The following is a 20,218-nucleotide window of genomic DNA, read 5'->3' on the forward strand; positions in this document are numbered from 1 at the left end:
ACTGACTTGCACCAGTTTCGGAAGATTTCCCACTTCGATTGGTAGATTCTAAGGGTGGATGTTCTCCTTGCTCTAGCAAACGCTCTGGTTGCCTCCTTCGAAAAACCTCTAGCTCTCGAGAGTCTTTCGATAGTCTGAAGGCAGTCAGACGAAGAGCGTGGAGGCCTTGGAGTACCTTCTTTACGCGTGGCTGACGTAGCAGGTCCACCCTTAGGGGAAGTGTTCTGGGAACGTCTACTAGCCATCGAAGTACCTCGGTGAGTTATTCTCTCGCGGGCCAGAGGGAAGCAACTAGCGTCAACTTTGTCCCTTCGTGAGAGGCGAACTTCTGCAGTACCTTGTTGACAATCTTGAACGGAGGGAATGCATATAGATCTAGATGTGACCAATCTAGTAGAAAGGCATCTATATGAACTACTGCTGGGTCCGGGATAGGTGAGCAAACTATTGGGAGCCTCTTGGTCATCGAGGTTGCGAAGAGATCTATGGTTGGCTGGCCCCAGGTGGCCCAAAGTCTCTTGCATACATCCTTGTGGAGGGTCCAATCTGTTGGAATTATTTGTCCCTTCCTACTGAGACAATCTGCTATGACATTCAAGTTGCCTTGGATGAACCTCGTTACTAGTGAAAAGTCTAGACCTGTTGACCAGGTGAGGAGGTCTCTTGCGAACTCGTACCATGTCAGAGAGTAGGTCCCTCCTTGCTTGGAGATGTACGTCAAAGCAGGGTGTTGTCCGTGTTCACCTCCACCACTTTGCCTTGAAGGAGAGACCTGAAGCTTTTCCAGGTCAGACGTACTGCCAGAAGCTTCTTGCAGTTGAAATGCATTGTCCTTTGACTCGAGTTCCATAATCCCGAGCATTCCCTACCGCCTAAGGTCGCACCCCAGCCTACGTCCGATGCGTCCGAGAAGAGAACGTGGTTGGGAGTCTGAACAGTCAGGGGAAGACCCTTTCAAAGGTTGATAAAGTCCTTTCACCAAGTCAGACCAGACTTTATCTTTCCGGAAACCGGGATCGAGACCGCTTCTAGCGTCTTGTCCTTTTCCAGTGAAAAGCTAGATGATACAGAAGAGGACGGAGGTGTAGTCTTCCAAGTGACACAAATTGAACCACGGATGACAGTGTCCTAACCAGACTCATCCACAGCCTGACAGGGCAGCGTTCCTTCTTCAGCATCTTCTGGATGGATAGCAGGGCTGGGGGTTGATCGTCTTGTTCAGCAATGTCCTCATCAGAGGGTTCCTCATCCGAAACTGATGAGGAAACGGCAACGGAGTGGGCAACGTCTGACTCGCTGAATCCGGTCGCACTGGTGGATGCGTGACGGAGCCGGACACAATATCATGGTACTGCTGCACAGTCTGTGAACTGTCAACCATGGGGACGCGAGGAAGTACAGCGTCAACCCGAAACTGTCTAGACTGTCTGGGTTGTGCAGTCAACCCCCTACCGGGTTGCTGAGGTTGCCGCATTGCGTCACAACAAGTCACCTCTGCTGGTTGTTGAACGTCTTCCTAGTGACACACTGAACGTCCACAACCACCTCCGAGAGTCGCTTAACGTCAACGTGCGACTGGCAACCCACACTGGGTCGCATCGGTGGAGGAACCACCTCAACTGGCGGACGCGAGTAGGATACCTCAGCGTCAACAGGGCGCACAACCAACCGGTAGGAAGGTTGTTGGCCAGAAGGTTCTTCTCCGTAAAAAATCCTCTATCAAGGACACAAGCTTGGACTGCATGTCTTGCAGCAAAGCCCATTAGGGTCTACGGGAGCAGGTGTGGCAACAGACGGGGTTAGCGACTGAAGCGGAACCATTTACCATCCCTGGAAGCTTTGTATGCTTTAATTAAAGTCCATAGGAGGCTAAGCAGCTTAAGGCTCCTCTCCAAATGACAGAGTCCTCAAAGGAATATCAGTAGGAGGGAGAACAGCACTTTCTCATCTACAGGAACCATGTCCGAGAAAAGCTAGGTTATCTCAGTGAGGGTCTCACTGGTGCATAAGCAGCAGACCAGAAGGCAACGTTAAGTAACTGCTTGACAGTCTGTGAACTGTCAAAAACTGAACTGTCAACCACAACAGGTGCGTGAGGACATACAGCACTGGTGCATTAGCAGCAGACCAGAAGGCAACGTTATGAAACTGCCTGACCGTCTGTGAACTGTCAAAAAACTGAACTGTCAACCACAACAGGTGCGTGAGGACATACAGCACTGGTGCATTAGTAGCAGACCAGAAGGCAACGTCATGTAACTGATTGACAGTCTGTGAGCTGGCAACAACCAAAGCTGTGTGGGGAAGCCTCAACTCCTGACTGACTAGTCTGCTGCGGGCGAGTGGCGGTAACCACAGTGGGTTGCGGAGGCAGGGTCGACTGCGCATGGGTGGAGGAGCTCTCACAACAAGAGTGTGGGAGCAGGCAGCCGCAGCGTCTGCTGGGCGCACAACCGTGGCAGGTTGTAGGCAAACGGGTGCATCGTCAACCTTCTCCGCAGTCGGAGTGTGGGAGCAGGCAACAACCAAAGCGGAGTGGTGGTGCGTGGTGGGGACTGCCGTGGGTTGCGGAAACTAACGCATCGCGTCAAAACACGGCAGCTTGACTCCACCTTCCCACCGCTGATGCGGTAGCTCACGCATGTCAACGGAGGGTGCCGCACGTCGGCTAACGTCAACATGCGTCTGGCAGGGTCGACTGCGCATCGGTGGTGGAGCTCTCCGCAGCCGGAGTGTGGGAGCAGGCCGCCTCAGCGTGAGCTGGGCGCACAACCGTGGCAGGTTGTAGGCTAACGGGAGCAGTGTCAACCTTCTCCGCACGAAACTCCTGCATAACCGCAGCTAACTGAGTCTGCATAGACTGCAGTAAAGACCACTTAGGGTCTACAAAAGCGGCAACAGACGGAGCTACTGTCCGTTGTGACTGAGGGTCTAAAACAGCTGGTGCGGCAACAGACGGAGTTACTGCCTGTTGCGGTACCACCTTGCCTCTCTTGGGAGGTGTGCAGTCGTCGGATGACTGCAGCGAGTCCGAACTGACCCAGTGGCTACACCTGGGCCGTTGGACTTGCGCGGAAGGGACCGACTTGCACTTAAAAAGCTGCGAGATGTGGTCCATGGTTTCTTACGAGAAACCTCTTCCGCAGACGAGGAATAAATGGGCTCTCTCGTCTTTGTGTGGGTGGGGCGATCTTGGGTAGATACGCCTGAAACCACGGAGGGAAAAACGTCTGTTCGTTGATCAAGGCCTGTGGAACCCATAAGTCGTTCGACATTACTTCTCCCCTGGGCTTGGGAGCTTGTAAGAGGTCCCGGACTAGGTGAACGACTGGCACGAACAGACGAACCCTCGGACGCAACACTGTAACACTTTGCGCATATCACTTTATCACTTTGATTTTCTGTTTTGCACTTATTTCACTGAAATCGAAACTTTAACTGATTTCTACCTGAAACATGCAATCCTATCCTTCATTAAAAGGTAGTAATTGCGAAAACAGTCGTACAATGCAACAGAAAACATATATAAAGATAAAGAATTCAGTGGCTGGGAAAGAGACTAAACACTAGATCAAATAAACTACGTTTACAATCTCTCACCGCACATAGCCTGGGAACAAGAATAAAACCCTAGAAACGTTTTACCTTCTTCCCCTACAGCGACTAGGGAGGAGAGTAAAAAACGAGAACAACGTTACCAGCTTGAACGAAACGTTTATTCTCCTCTCTCTCCCTCCGTCTCTATCTCTCTCTCTCTTTCTCTCTTGATTTCGCACCTGAGAGAAGAGCCCAATTATATATCGTTAAAACATGTTATTTGCTAAAGGAAAAAACTGAAAGGTTTTCCAAATAAAAAGTTCCTTTAATTTAGAATTTAAATCATTTAAGCTAAGAAAGAATGAACGAAACGCCAGAATCGTTTTACTCTTACTGCAAAGTGAAACCGTGATACACTCTCTCTCTATCGTAACGATAGAGCGCATGTTGAACGTCCTGAACGTCAACAACTGCGTAGACTAAAAACTAAACGTTAGTTCATCTTTGAAAACAGTACGAGACTATCAAAGAAATTCTTTCATAAAACATTAAAATTTAAAAAGTATTAAATTCTTTAAAGGTTAAATACGATATAACGGGCTCAATGTTAATTAACTTCGGATCCAAGTTAGGACCGCCTACTATCAGGAAAGGTCGCATATAAACAAACATAAAAATTTATTGTTATATGTTTATAATAAATGGAAAGTTAATCGAAGAGGCCTATAAAGGCGGAGAGATATAAAATATATAGATCTATAACGTGTTAAGCAAAATTACCAAAAACCTAAACACACTTTCGTCTAAGGGAAGGGTCGGCCATTTAAAAGTGAAAGAGTCCATACTCTCTTCGTCAACATAATTAAATCTATACAAAACGAGTTCAAGTTTTGAAATGAAGATAAAACCCCTGCATAGCGAAAGCTCAAAACTGGAATAGTGTACTTCACCAAATCGTTGTGAAAACAAATCCAGTTAGTAACAGCGTATTTAGTAGGTCTTGCCAGTGGCACGACAGAGAGAAAATTGGTTCTATGTTGACATCGAGTACTTGAGTACCTACTTGACAGATGGCGCTGTTGATGTACACCCCCACCTGTATAGCGATCGCTGGCGTATTCCGCCCGTAGGTTTTTCTGTCGGGCAGCAGAGCTGACAGCTATATGATCATCGGGTAAGTTTAATATTGAAAATTTCTAAACACTTAGATATCTCTCCTGTTTTTCTTAAAATATAAGTAAGGCTATGTTACTGGGTGATACATATGTAAAAAAATTTATTTGAGATATGTGGATATTAAGACCATATCTTGCTTGTCTGGATAAAAAACTATTAGACCTCAACTTATAATGGAAAATTCAAGTTCAGTAAAACAAAATGTGAAGGTTTTGTGCTATACAGAACTTCAAAACTCTTGTGCTTTCAATGGTACTGACACTCAACTAAACAGTCTTCATTTCAGTATATTGAATCCAAGGCTGCTTTTGGTTCTTCACGAATAGTCCGGTCACATAATTTGCAACTTTCTAGATTAGTGTAACTTTTCGACAAATTTGTGTTACCATCTACATTAAAAAAGAATTATATGAAAAATTCAACTAACATTAATATAACAATGAAACCTAAATCTTTTTTTTAGGTCCACAATTTCTCTAAGAGTGCTAAGTACTAAGTTTCGGTTTACCCTCTACAGTATTTCTATTATTAAGGCATTCATAAAATATTTGTTTCTAATAATGTGACATTAGAAAAGACACTATGGTAAAAAGTTTACAAAACTTTACACTTTCAAAATGTATCCATCAATCAATAAAAACTGTAATTGCTATATAAAAAAGTAAAAAAAAGAGAACCTACTATATATATATATATATATATATATATATATATATATATATATATATATATATATATATATATATACACAGTATATATATATATATATATATATATATATATATATATATATATATATATATATATATATATATATACATACATACATACATATATATATATATATATATATATATATATATATATATATATATATATATATATATATATATATATATATATACATATATATATATATATACATATATATATATATATATACATATATATATATATATATATATATATATATATATATATATATATATATATATTTATGTATATGTATATGTACATGTATAATAAAATCCAATATCCATGCTCTGAAACAGAATTAAATTCATAATTAAGCTAGTAAAAATATTGCTATACAAACCATATAGTATGACATGTAACTATACTGGTAACCCATGTATTTGAAACAAGACTATCTTTCGGAAAAAAATTCTTCATTCACTTGGGCAGTTCTTAATTCAAGGAAAACTAGCCTCTGTAAGCTTCCATGTCCACCAAAAACTATTGGGTACAATTATCAGTGGCCAAATTAATCCTTGTTAGGTAGTCAAATGCAAATAATATTACAGTACTGTATACATATATAGCACCTGCACCTTATCCATAAGTGACGAAAAATAAAACTATGTGCTGCAGTACATAATTAAGTAGAATGTATTAATGAAAATAAGAAAATGATAGAAGATATATGAAAATAAGTTCCACATTCATGACGAAAATTATGTAAATATTGTAATATACAGCATAATTTACTGTGCCAAGATAGAATATATAAACACTTAAAACTGGTCCTTTGGAACATAAACCAGCAGTGAACCAAGAACAGTTTGCAGTCACTTTTACATGGAAAGCATATGGGATACAAAAATAAGATTCACTTAAAATAGAGGCACATAAAACTAGTGCAATGTAAAAGTTTTAGATTCACTAGGACCTATCAGTATTGTCACTTATAGCAGCTCACCTTTTCATATTTGGTAAACTAGTGTAATACATCAACTAAAATATAATTCTTAAATCATATCATTCTATCGAGGAAATCTAAAAATATGATGCAGCTTTGAAACCAGTTAATATAAAATATAAATGTAATATTTTGGAATGATAAATATATCAGACAATATTCTTTGGAATATTTCATTACATATGCATAAGTAAATCTGACAAAAAGAGTAAAACATAGTTACACATACCCATTACCATTAGAATTCTATCTTTTTCTCAAAATAGCTTAGCTATAATTTATATAATTTGTTTCACTTACATTCTTATGTATTAAAAATAATTCTTTGTGTAAACACTTGATCCCTAAAAGTTTAACAGTAGATTACATTGTTCGTTGAATAAATTGTTCTAAAAATTAAGACATAGAATCTTTCTTGACTTTCACTGCTTGTCTATCACTTACAAAGATTAATGTTCAGGAAATCTTTTTACAAGGTAGCCTTGAACATTCTCGTATACAATCATCATAATTCCGGCACCCGGACCTAACCTTAGAACTTTGGGAACTAATCCTTTGTAGAGAGCAAGGAACCTGTGGAAATAAACAACATCTAAGCTCACAATATGGGTAAGAATAAAAAATATTCTTGATAAAATGGTAATATGCATGCATAATGAACTAATTGAATGGCGGTGCCAGAGTTTAATATCAAGATCAGGAATAGAAATTTAATAGACCGTAAGTTTCTGTCCAACAAAATAAGATGAGAATCAGCAGCTGAAGACCAGACAGGAGAACAATACTCAAAACAAGGTAGAATGAAAGAATTAAAAGACTTCTTCAGAATAGATTGATCACCGAAAATCTTGAAAGACTTTCTCAATAAGCCAAATTTTTGTGCAATTGAGAAGACACAGACCTAATGTGTTTCTCAAAAGTGAATGTGCTGTCGAGAATCCCACCTAAAATTTTAAAAGAGTCATACAAAGTTAAAGAAATGTTATCAATACTGAGATCTGGATGATGAGAAGCCACTGTCCTTGCCCTATTTACAATCATACTTTGAGTTTTGTTACTATTCAACTTCATACCCCATAATTTGCACCATGCACTAATTCTAGCTAGATCTCTATTAAGGGATTCAGGAACACCAGATCTCTATTCAGGGGATTGAATCGATACAAAAAGAGTAGCATCATCTGCATATGCAACAAGGTTGTTTTCTAGGCCAAACCACATGTCATATGTATATAGTATGAAAAGTAATGGGCCAAGAACACTACACTGTGGAACACCAGATATCACATTCCTATACTCACTATGGTGCCCATCAACAACAACTCTTTGAGATTTACTACTGAAAAAATCAATAATAATGCTAAGAAACGACCCCACCCCCACTCCCAACTGTTTGAGTTTGAAAACAAGGGCCTCACGATTAATACGGTCAAAGGCGGTACTAAAATCAAGGGCAATCGTACCAACTTCCTAACCACAATCAAGGGATTTCTGTACAGCATTGGAGATTGTAAGAAGGGCATCACATGCTCCAAGACCTTTATGAAAACCAAATTGCAAACTAGGGAATAAATGATTACCTTCAGCAAACCTCTTAAGACGTTTTGCCAGAAGACGATTAAATACTTTAGAAAATATGGGAGTTATGGAAATTAGGCGGTAATCAGTTGGACTTGAGTTACCACAAACACGTTTACATCTTTGATTAAGATCTAATAAGATTGTTAGCATAGCTTAAAATTCCTATCCAGAGGGATTATGAGCCATGTGAGAAACGAATAATTCACGGGTAAGAAATTTAAATAATCTATTGAAGAAAATGACTGGTGAGAAACACAAAGAATTCATAAATCTTGGTAGGAAAGACGTAAAGGATGCTAAAAAAGTGGTGGCTAGTCATACAAAAGGGCCTTAATGTCCAAGGACTGCCAAGTACATGCAATAAAGAAGAAAATGACATAATGCATAGTTGGCTACCACAGTGATTTTCAAACTTTTTCAAGCCCCAGGGTCCACTTTTAGCTCATTCAAATACTCGTGGCCCACTACCTTTAAAAACTGTGAGATGAAAACAAAATTATAATGAAGCATACCAATTCTGTATATTTTTATTAGTTTTTTTTTTCAATTGTAAATTTAAGTAATGGTCTGTATTTACTGAAAATTAATCTTATACATTGCAATTAAAAGTCAAATTACAGTTCAATGACCAAAAAATACACAAAATATTATCTGCTATGTTATGTAAATAAATCAGCTTTGTAGATTATGTTATGGGTGTGTTTACTGTTTTATTACAAAAATATAAAATTGTGGGAAAAGTTGTACATAATGTAGCAGCATTTTTTTTGTTATTTGCCAAAAAATCAATGAAAAGCTCAACTCACACATGTAAGTTGAAATGAAATGTTGGATAAAACTAATTTGGTTCTACCCAGAATTTCTGATCCAAATGTTTTCAAAAAAAATTTCCTTGTCTATATCAAATTTAATCTAAAAATGAATAATATTGGTAACGTCTAGTTGTACATCAAATGAATTTCTCACAAGCAAGAGATCTACAATTTAAGAGATCAAGTACTACCTGGAAATTCTTGACCAAAATCTTAAAAGTAATTGATTACCTAATTTAGGAGGAAAGAATATATCTCATTTTTTTTGCAACTTCAGAAATCTTCTCAAAATAGTAAAATTACATCTGTCAACATTCCAAGTCCAGTTCTTGATTTTTGCAATAAAAGCTGCCAACGTGTCAAAGCGAATCACAGTTGTGTCTACCCTGAAGCTTCTAATTAAGTCTCTCTCTCTCTCTCTCTCTCTCTCTCTCTCTCTCTCTCTCTCTCTCTCCTGTTACTGTATGCTGGTGAGTGAATCCACTTGTGTGATCCGAGAAATAAGCTGATTTAACGCGGATAACAAAAGGGTATCAGGTGCAATATAGCTACCAGTTTTTGTGAATAGTCGGCGATTAGTATGAGGTCAGAAAAGTGGGATAAAACGTCGGCATAGGATAGTTATCTTGTGAATTACTAAAAATCTGAACAAGATGGTGCTCTATAACACAGGCAAGGCATGGAGGGACATTGCTGCAATCAGCAAGAGTAAATTCCATGAGTTGGCACAACAAGAACTAGACCTTTTGACAACAGGGGTCGCTAATAGCTCCAACCAGTGAGACAGAAAAATATTCTCAAACATATTGAAACAATATGATCCAACAAACTGGAGCAAGTCTGTGGAAAAAAATCATCAAGACAAAAGAAGAAATTCCAAAGAAGATCCAGGTGATAAAGAGACTTACAGTGAACCCTCGCTACTTCGCGGTTCGACCATCGCGGATTCACCACTTCGCGGATTTTTTCCATAACCCATATATATACAGTAATATATATATATATATATATATATATATATATATATATATATATATATATATATATATATATATATGTATGCATGTATTTATGTATATATGTAGGTATGTATATGTGTATACATATAAATATATATATATATACACACACACACACACATATATATATATATATATATATATATATATATATATATATATATATATATATATATATATATATATATATATATATATCTATATATCTAAAGTAGGAAGATGTGATGTAGTTCTAAGGGAAAAGTATGGGAAATATGTCTGGGTAATAAGCAAAGCTCTACCTCCAGTTTGTTTCTACATTATGATCAGAGATAAATGTAAACAAAACATTGGTTGCCATTTTTTATCGTGCTTTTTAGCATGTTTAGGAAATGCATGATATAAAATCACCTTTAATATTTGTGCCTGTTTTAGTTTAGGGTACTGTAGTACATGCATTAAGTGTTCTGTACATTAAAGGGTAGTTTGTTAACAGTACTACGTACAAGGGAAGGTTTTAAAAGTCTGAATATACATGTTGAATAAATAGGTAAATATGGTGTCACTACTTCGCGGATTTTCACCTATCGCGGCCGCGACTGGAACCTATCTACCGCGATAAACGAGGGTTCACTGTATAAAGAAAGTTTACATCAATCAACACATTAAATCAAAGAACAATAAGAAGTCCAATATGATGAATATGCTGATTGATGCATTGGGAAAAAGAATGCCAAAATGGTGCAATACATGTAAGATGTAGAATTTCATTATCAATCCGCATCAACTGATTGGGAAATGCGATGCATTTCATGTACCAACACACCCTACTTGCGCGGAAGTACAAAAAAAAAAAAAAATAATAAAGACACAAAGGTATTCTGCTCAACATGCTTAGTCTGGATAGAAAATATAATTAATTCGAGATTGAATCTGCAAATAGTTGAAGAAGAAGAAGAAGAAGAAGAAGAAGAAGAAGAAGAAGAAGAAAAAGAAGAAGAAGAAGAAGAAGAAGAAAAAGAAGAAGAAGAAGAAGAAGAAGAAGAGAAAAATGAACACGATATGTGTAAGGATGCAGAGGAAATCATTGATACAACATGTGATGCCATTCAACGACATACTTACGAAGAAATAAATTATCAGATGGAAACAAATAATAGACCTAAGAGATTCTACCCGGACCTACCTACTTTTAGGGAAGAGCAAGAAAAAGAAAAAAAAAAGAAAGATATAGTCTGCAATTTACTGAAAAGAGGGAATTGCAGATTTGGTGAAAGATACTACTACAAGCATCCAAAGATATGTCATAATTATGAAATATATGGTAAATGTGCATATTTAGATGGATATGGAGACAAATGCAGAGATCTCCATCAAAAATTATGCAAAAACCTGTAAGAAGGAAAAGGATGCAAATTCAACAAAATTGTCAAAATATGCATCCTGCAACCATGAATGAAAGTCAGAAAACTCAAAAGCAAACAGACAAGAAAAATGAAAGCAAAAATTAAACAAAAAAACAAGCCGAGTATATACCGGGCTATGCACAAAAGGTCCCAAGATATGATGCCTTTCATCCGAAATATGCATAATTAGAGCCCAACTACAAAAGATGCATCCATAATGCCAGGGGTTGGCGCAGATATGGGGATAATTGCAGGTATACATACAAAAATAAATATGAAGGCGAAAGAGCAAATATAATAGAAAAGTTGGATTTTTTAATGGCAGAATTCCTGGAAATGAAGAAAAGAACATCATATCAGAACAGGAAGGAAGCATGGGAGAATCCATATTATTACCAATATTAGATACTGTAATGGGGATGGTACACAAACCATCATAGTGATGAATGCACAGGGTTTAGTCACGAGTAACTTTAAAAGGAAAATAGAGCTCTTAGAAGAACTAACCTAAATTGAAAAAATAGATATATTAAATATAAGTGAAACATGGTATTCCCAAGAGACTCGCAGTGACGACCAGATAGAGGGTTTCCTAACATATAGATCAGACAGAACAAATAGGAATCAAGGGGGAACCGCAATACATGGAAGAGACAAATCAAGGAAAAGTCAGTGAAAAATACAGCAACACAGAATGTGAATTGATTGTGGTAGAATTTGAATATGCAAAACTAGCGAATATTGTAGTTTACAGACCCCAAATACTAAGGAGTTTGACATAATAATAGAAAAAATAGATGATATATGTAGAAACCATAAGGACTGGAATATACTCCTATCCGGAGATTTTAACTTTCCTTTTGTGGATTGGAAAAAAAGGATAGAAGAAAGTGGTTGTATATATACATATAAAAAAAGAGTAATAGTAGCGCAGAAGATAAAAGGCAATTTGAAAAGCTTCAAGATATGCTATTAGAACATAATGTGCAACAAATAAACCACATTCCAACAAGAAAGGACAATGTCCTAGATTTAGTATTTGTGAATGAAGTGAATTATGTTAAAGAAATAATAGTGTATAACATGGGAATTTCAGACCAAAATGTCATAGAATTAATAGCCCATTCCAAAGCAAATGAACGCAGAGAAAAACAAAGCACAAATGATGGGAAGGATATGGAAAATATAATTATTACAGTAAGAATATAAAATGGTCAGAAATAAATGAAGAATTGAACAAAGATTGGAAAAATGTATTCGTAAGTGATAATATACAGGTAAATATGGATACACTGTACAAAATAATGGAGAAAATTATTGAAAAATATGTACCGAAAAAAAAAATAAACATCAGACATGCATACCAAGAGACAAAAGGATCTTATTTCAGAAAATTAGAAAGTGGAAGAAAAATCTTGCAAAAGAAAAAAATGTATGGAAAATGATGGAAATAAAAAGTAAGATAGAAAATGCAGAACAAAAGATTATACAATCGAAAGAAAATGAAAAAAGGGACTTAGAAGAAAGGAAACTTCAAAATATCCAAAAAAATCCCAAAGTACTTTACTCCTATACAAAAAAGATGAATAAAGGGAGATTAGAAATAGGCCCTCTAAGAATTGAAGGACGGTTAACGAAAAAATAGAAGGAAATATGCAACATATTAGCAGAAAAATATAAGAGTGAATTCACGACAAGAATTGCGAATGAGAATAATGAAACAGAAATGAGAGAAGAAAATATTGAATATCTAACAGATATAGATATCAATGAAGCAGATATTGTGCAGGCTATAAGCAAAATAAAAAATGGATCGACAGCCGCACCAGATGGAGTTCCAGCGATTTTGTTAAAAAACTGCACACACTATCGCGAAGCCGCTTGTAATAATGCAGACAAAGTGTAGATATGAGCGAGATATATGTTAAACATAAATTAGTATATATAACCCCTATTTTCAAAAGTGGATCAAGACTAGAGGCAAGCAATTATAGACCTGTTAGTCTAACATCACATATTATGAAAGTGTATGAAAGGGTAATAAATAAGAAAATAATGAATCATTTGGTTAAAAATAATTTATCTAATATAGGTCAACAAGATTTGTGCCTGGAAAAAGTACACAAACCCAACTGATAGCACACTATGAAAACACACAAAAATATGATAAATGAAAAAGACACAGATGTGATCTATCTAGATTTTTCGAAAGACCATAATACATTAGAAAAAAAAAATGAGAAAGCATAATATTGTGAGAAAGATAGGAAAATGGGTAAAAGAATTCCTGCAAAACAGAAAACAGATAGTGGTTGCAAATGACGAGAAATCAGATGAAGCTCAGGTAATATCTGGCGTAACACAGGGTACGGTATTAGCTGCACTGCTGTTTGTTATTATGATCTCAGACATAGACTGTAAGGTTAAAGACTCTGTAGTGAGAAGTTTTGCCGATGACAAGAATAAGTAGAGAAATTACTTGTGATGAAGATAGGAATTCATTACAATGAGATCTAAACAAAATATATGAATGGGCGGAGATAAATAGGATGGGATTTAACTCCGATAAATTTGAATCAAATTATGGAAACAGAGAAGGAATGGTATATGCATACAGGGGACCTAATAACGAGATAATCACAAACAAGGAAGCAATTAAAAACCTTGGTGAAATGTTAAACAGGAATATGTTATGCAACGACCAAATAGCAACACTGTCGGCTAAATGTAAAGCAAAAATGGGAATGGTATTCAGACACTTTAAAACAAGAAAAGCTGAACACATGATTATGCTTTCCAAAACTTATGTACGTAGTAAACTCGAGTACTGCAATGTGATATGGTACCCACACTACCAAAAAGATATTGCACAAATAGAGAGTGTATAAAGGTCCTTTACTGCTAGAATAGAAGAAGTTAAGGACCTTGACTACTAGGAAAGACTGCAATTTTTAAAATTGTACAGTCTAGAAAGGAGAAGAGAATGCTACATGATAATACGAGCATGGAAGCAAATCGAAGGAATTACTGAAAACATCATGGAGCTAAAAATATCAGAAAGAGCAAGCCGAGGTAGATTAATAGTGCCAAAAACTATACCAGGAAAACTAAGGAAGGCGCGCACCGGACATTAATCCACTATGCACCAGCATCGATAATGCAGCGACTATTTAATGCGCTGCCAGCTCATCTAAGAAACATATCAGGAGTGAGCATAGATCTCTCTCTCTCTCTCAAGAATGTTCTTCAGTTTATTTTTCTAATAAATTTTATTAACGCATTGATTTACATTTTTCCATTTATAATTATATGAAACTTGCCCATTTTCTCCTATTACTCTTTACCTAATCATTTCTTAAAATGTTTCATAGGATGAAATGCTGCTCTCTTTATATTAAATTCTGCAAATAAGATTGTCTTAGGAACCAGTCAGGATTGCAAGACTAGACATATACTAAAGAATAGGTATCTGAATTTTTAAGTAGCTTACAAAGTTCCCTTTCATATACTTTCAAAACTAACATGCAATATCAATTTATATCACGTACCCTTCCTCTCTGTAGACCGTTGCAATAGATCCAAAAGTTGTCCGATATTTTATTTCCCCGGCAACTGGCTGTGGTCCCTGAATACGACTCTTTGCCACATCAAATGGTATGTTTACAAGGCAACCTAATATACCAGCTACCAGACCAATGAAGAATTTCTGTAGGTTTTGTTGCCATTTTTCCTAAAAACAAATGAGAAATATACATATATCAATAAGATACACTAAAATGAGAAGCCTGGACACTAAGAAAAATGTTGAGGCACAAAATATACAGTTAGCTTGCAGGTGGAGAGCAATTAATGTACAGTATATCCAAATACACATCTGACATCTAATCTCCTCTAGAATAATATCAAAACATCTAATTAAGTACAATTAATTGACAAAATAGAAGCTCAAGTGATTGAGAGCAACCACGTCCCAAAGACGTGACGTTTCACTGCCTATCTTCATGGTCAGCAAGGGAACTGCTTTGTCGGTAGTTGAAAAAAGAAAAAATATATCATAAGTACTACTGAGAAGACTATTTTCTCAACAATTTCCTGTACATGCTCTGTATTCCTGCAGAGCTGGTAACATACAAGAAGCTCATCTTTGTTCTATAGGCCTTGCAGTACTCATGTGAAGGTTTTCATGAGGTTGTTATTTAGTAATCAACCGTGCATTTCTTTGGATACCTCAAGTATTTTAAAGGTATTCAGATAGCCACAAGCTCTGGAAAAATTGTATTAACAAAATTTTAAACTTAAAACTTGCGCAAATAATCACTAATAATATTTCTGGAATATCCTACTGAAATACAGTATGTAAAAAATCAATGTTGGAAATGGAAAAAAAGCTAATGATCCAAAAAAAGACTAACTTTATAAAAAGATAAATATTATTGCATAAAAATGTTATTTTCCTTAGTAAAATAAATTTTTGAATATACTTACCCGATGATCATGTAGCTGTCAACTCCGTTGCCCGACAGAAATCTAAGGTCGGGATACGCCAGCGATCGCTATACAGGTGGGGGTGTACACAACAGCGCCATCTGTGAGCAGGTACTCAAGTACTTCTTGTCAACAAGAACTCAATTTTCTCCTCGGTCCACTGGTTCTCTATGGGGAGGAAGGGAGGGTCCTTAAATTCATGATCATCGGGTAAGTATATTCAAAAATTTATTTTACTAAGGAAAATAACATTTTTCAATATTAATCTTACCCGATGATCATGTAGCTGATTCACACCCAGGGTGGTGGGTGGAGACCAGCATACATGTTAACATTAGAAGCTAAGTATCCCGTATTTCATTTTAGCAGTTATTCAAAATAACAAACATAAAATAAATAAGTACCTGGTAAGGAAGTCGACTTGAACCATTACTCTGCCTTTTTTAAGTACGTCTTCCTTACTGAGCCTAGCGATCCTCTTAGGATGCTGAGCGACTCCTAGGTGCTGAAGTATGAAGGGCTGCAACCCATACTAAAGGACCTCATCACAACCTCTAATCTAGGCGCTTCTCAAGAAAGAATTTGACCACCCGCCAAATCAACCAGGATGCGGAAGGCTTCTTAGCCTTCCGTACAACCCAAAAACAACAATAAAAAGCATTTCAAGAGAAAGATTAAAAAAGGTTATGGAATTATGGGAATGTAGTGGTTGAGCCCTCACCTACTACTGCACTCGCTGCTACGAATGGTCCCAGGGTGTAGCAGTTCTCGTAAAGAGACTGGACATCTTTGAGGTAAAATGATGCGAACACTGACTTGCTTCTCCAATAGGTTGCATCCAAAACACTCTGCAGAGAACGGTTCTGTTTGAAGGCCACTGAAGTAGCGACAGCCCTAACTTCATGTGTCCTTACCTTCAGCAAAGCAAGGTCTTCTTCCTTCAGATGAGAATGGGCCTCTCTAATCAAAAGCCTGATGTAGTAAGAAACTGCGTTCTTAGACATCGGTAAAGCAGGTTTCTTGATAGAACACCATAAAGCTTCTGATTGTCCTCGTAATGGCTTTGTACGTCTTAAATAGTACTTAAGAGCTCTTACTTGGCAAAGTACTCTCTCTAGTTCGTTCCCCACCAAGTTGGACAGGCTTGGGATCTCGAACGACTTGGGCCAAGGACGAGAAGGAAGCTCGTTTTTAGCCAAAAAACCGAGCTGCAAGGAACACGTAGCCGTTTCAGATGTAAAACCTATGTTCCTGCTGAAGGCGTGGATCTCACTGACTCTTTTAGCTGTTGCTAAGCAAACGAGGAAAAGAGTCTTTAATGTGAGATCCTTAAAAGAGGCTGATTGAAGCGGTTCGAATCTTGCTGACATCAGGAACCTTAAAACCACGTCTAGGTTCCAGCCTGGTGTGGACAACCGACGTTCCTTTGAGGTCTCAAAAGACCTAAGGAGGTCCTGTAGATCTTTGTTGGTGGAAAGATCTAAGCCTCTGTGGCGGAAGACCGCTGCCAACATGCTTCTGTAACCCTTGATCGTAGGAGCTGATAGGGATCTTACATTCCTTAGATGTAACAGGAAGTCAGCTATCTGCGTTACAGAGGTACTGGTTGAGGAAACTGCATTCGCCTTGCACCAGCTTCGGAAGACTTCCCATTTTGACTGATAGACTCTGAGAGTGGATGTCCTCCTTGCTCTGGCAATCGCTCTGGCTGCCTCCTTCGAAAAGCCTCTAGCTCTTGAGAGTCTTTCGATAGTCTGAAGGCAGTCAGACGAAGAGCGTGGAGGCTTGGGTGTACCTTCTTTACGTGCGGCTGACGCAGAAGGTCCACTCTTAGAGGAAGAGTCCTGGGAACGTCCACTAGCCATTGCAGTACCTCGGTGAACCATTCTCTCGCGGGCCAGAGGGGAGCAACCAACGTCAACCGTGTCCCTTCGTGAGAGGCGAACTTCTGAAGTACCCTGTTGACAATCTTGAACGGAGGGAACGCATACAGGTCTAGATGGGACCAATCCAGCAGAAAGGCATCCACGTGAACTGCTGCTGGGTCTGGAATCGGAGAACAATACATCGGGAGCCTCTTGGTCATCGAGGTAGCGAATAGATCTATGGTGGGCTGACCCCACAGGGCCCATAGTCTGCTGCAAACATTCTTGTGAAGGGTCCACTCTGTGGGGATGACCTGACCCTTCCGGCTGAGGCGATCTGCCATGACATTCATGTCGCCCTGAATGAACCTCGTTACCAGCGAAATCTTTCGATCTTTTGACCAAATGAGGAGGTCCCTTGCGATCTCGAACAACTTCCTCGAATGAGTCCCTCCTTGCTTGGAGATGTACGCCAAGGCTGTGGTGTTGTCGGAGTTCACCTCCACCACCTTGCTTAGCTGGAGGGACTTGAAGTTTATCAAGGCCAGATGAACTGCCAAAAGCTCCTTGCAGTTGATGTGAAGTGTCCTTTGCTCCTGATTCCACGTGCCTGAGCATTCCTGTCCGTCCAGTGTCGCACCCCAGCCCGTGTCCGATGCGTCCGAGAAGAGACGGTGGTCGGGGGTCTGAACAGCCAATGGTAGACCTTCCTTGAGAAGAATGCTGTTCTTCCACCACGTCAGTGTAGACCTCATCTCTTCGGAAATAGGCACTGAGACCGCCTCTAGCGTCATGTCCTTTCTCCAGTGAGCAGCTAGATGATACTGAAGGGGGCGGAGGTGGAGTCTCCCTAACTCGATGAACTGGGCCAGCGATGAAAGTGTCCCTGTTAGACTCATCCACTGCCTGACTGAGCATCGGTTCCTTCTCAGCATGCTCTGGATGCATTCTAGGGCTTGACTGATCCTTGGGGCCGACGGAAAAGCCCGAAAAGCTCGACTCTGAATCTCCATACCTAGATAGACAATGGTTTGGGATGGGACGAGTTGGGACTTCTCTATATTGACCAGGAGGCCCAATTCCTTGGTCAGATCCATAGTCCATCTGAGATTCTCCAGACAGCGACGACTTGACGGAGCTCTTAAAAGCCAGTCGTCCAAATAGAGGGAGGCTCTGATGTCTGCCAAGTGAAGGAATTTGGCAATATTCCTCATCAGTTTGGTAAACACAAGAGGTGCCGTGCTTAGGCCAAAGCACAGGGCTTGGAACTGGTACACGACCTTTCCAAAGACGAACCTTAGGAAAGGTTGGGAGTCTGGATGGACGGGGACATGAAAGTACGCGTCTCTCAGGTCTAACGAGACCATCCAGTCTTCCTTCCTGACCGCTGCTAGGACCGACTTCGTCGTCTCCATCGTGAACGTCTGCTTGGTGACAAAAGCATTGAGAGAACTGACGTCCAGCACCGGTCTCCAACCTCCTGTCTTCTTCGCTACCAGGAAGAGACGGTTGTAGAAGCCCGGGGATTGATGGTCCCGGACTATGACTACCGCTCCCTTTTGTAGCAAGAGCGACACCTCTTGTTGCAACGCTAGCCTCTTGTCCTTCTCCTTGTAGTTGGGAGAGAGGTTGATGGGAGACGTTGCTAGAGGGGGACTGCGGCAGAACGGAATTCTGTACCCCTCCCTTAGCAACTTCACAGACTGAGCGTCTGTACCTCTGCTCTCCCAAGCTTGCCAGAAGTTCTTGAGCCTGGCTCCCACTGCTGTCTGGAGAGGAAGGCAGTCAGATTCTGCCTTTTGCGGACTTGGAACCCTTCTTCGATTTGCCACGGTGACTGTCGGCACGGGTACCTCCTCTGCTGGAGGTTCTGCCACGAAAGGGCGGGATGAACCTAGTTGCTGGTGTGTCCACTGCGGCAGAACGGAAAGGTCTAGGCACGGAAGGTAAAGCTTTAGCCTTACGTGCGGAAGATGCCATCAGGTCATGGGTATCCTTTTGGATCAACGAGGCAGCCATCCCCTTGATCAGCTCCTCCGGAAAGAGACACTTGGAGAGAGGAGCAAACAACAACTCCGACTTCTGGCAAGGAGTGATCCCAGACGACAAGAAGGAGCAAAGATGTTCTCTCTTCTTAAGCACTCCCGACACGTACGAAGCCGCAAGCTCACCAGACCCATCCCGAATGGCTTTGTCCATGCTAGACATGATAAGCATGGCCGAGTCCTTATCCGAAGGGGAAGTCTTTCTGCTTAACGCTCCCAAACACCAATCGAGGAAGTTGAAGATCTCAAAAGCACGAAAGACTCCCTTCAACAGATGATCCATGTCAGAAAAGGACCAGCAAATCTTAGATCGTCTCATAGCCAGCCTGCGGGGAGAGTCAACCAGACTTGAGAAGTCGCCCTGGGCAGAGGCAGGAACTCCCAAGCCGGGTTCCTCTCCCGTGGCATACCAGACGCTAGATTTGGAAGCAAGCTTGGTAGGCGGAAAGATGAAAGCAGTCTTTCCCAGTTGCTTCTTGGACTGCAACCACTCTCCCATAACCCTCAAAGCTCTCTTGGATGAGCGTGCGAGGACAAGTTTGGTGAAGGCAGGAGCTGCTGACTGCATGCCCAGAGCAAACTCGGAGGGAGGAGAGCGAGGGGTTGCAGACACA

At 39.6% G+C, this 20,218-nt stretch overlaps 1 protein-coding gene across 5 annotated transcripts in view; it reads right to left on the reverse strand.

Moving 5' to 3' along the window:
* Positions 1 to 6,689: 6,689 nt before the first annotated feature.
* LOC137627723 (mitochondrial 2-oxodicarboxylate carrier) overlaps positions 6,690 to 20,218 on the reverse strand; it is a 270,316-nt gene continuing 256,787 nt past the window's right edge. For all 5 annotated transcript variants that reach the window (XM_068358985.1, XM_068358984.1, XM_068358987.1 and 2 more), the window contains 2 exons: positions 14,758 to 14,939; positions 6,690 to 6,985 (listed from right to left, as the gene is read on the reverse strand). In XM_068358985.1, the coding sequence (XP_068215086.1) occupies positions 6,862 to 6,985; positions 14,758 to 14,939 (306 nt within the window). In that variant the 3' untranslated portion in view covers positions 6,690 to 6,861. The remainder of the gene's footprint in view (positions 6,986 to 14,757; positions 14,940 to 20,218) is intronic.

This window comes from Palaemon carinicauda, chromosome 35 (genome assembly GCF_036898095.1).
Source record: "Palaemon carinicauda isolate YSFRI2023 chromosome 35, ASM3689809v2, whole genome shotgun sequence".
Classification (NCBI taxonomy): Eukaryota; Metazoa; Arthropoda; class Malacostraca; order Decapoda; family Palaemonidae; genus Palaemon; species Palaemon carinicauda.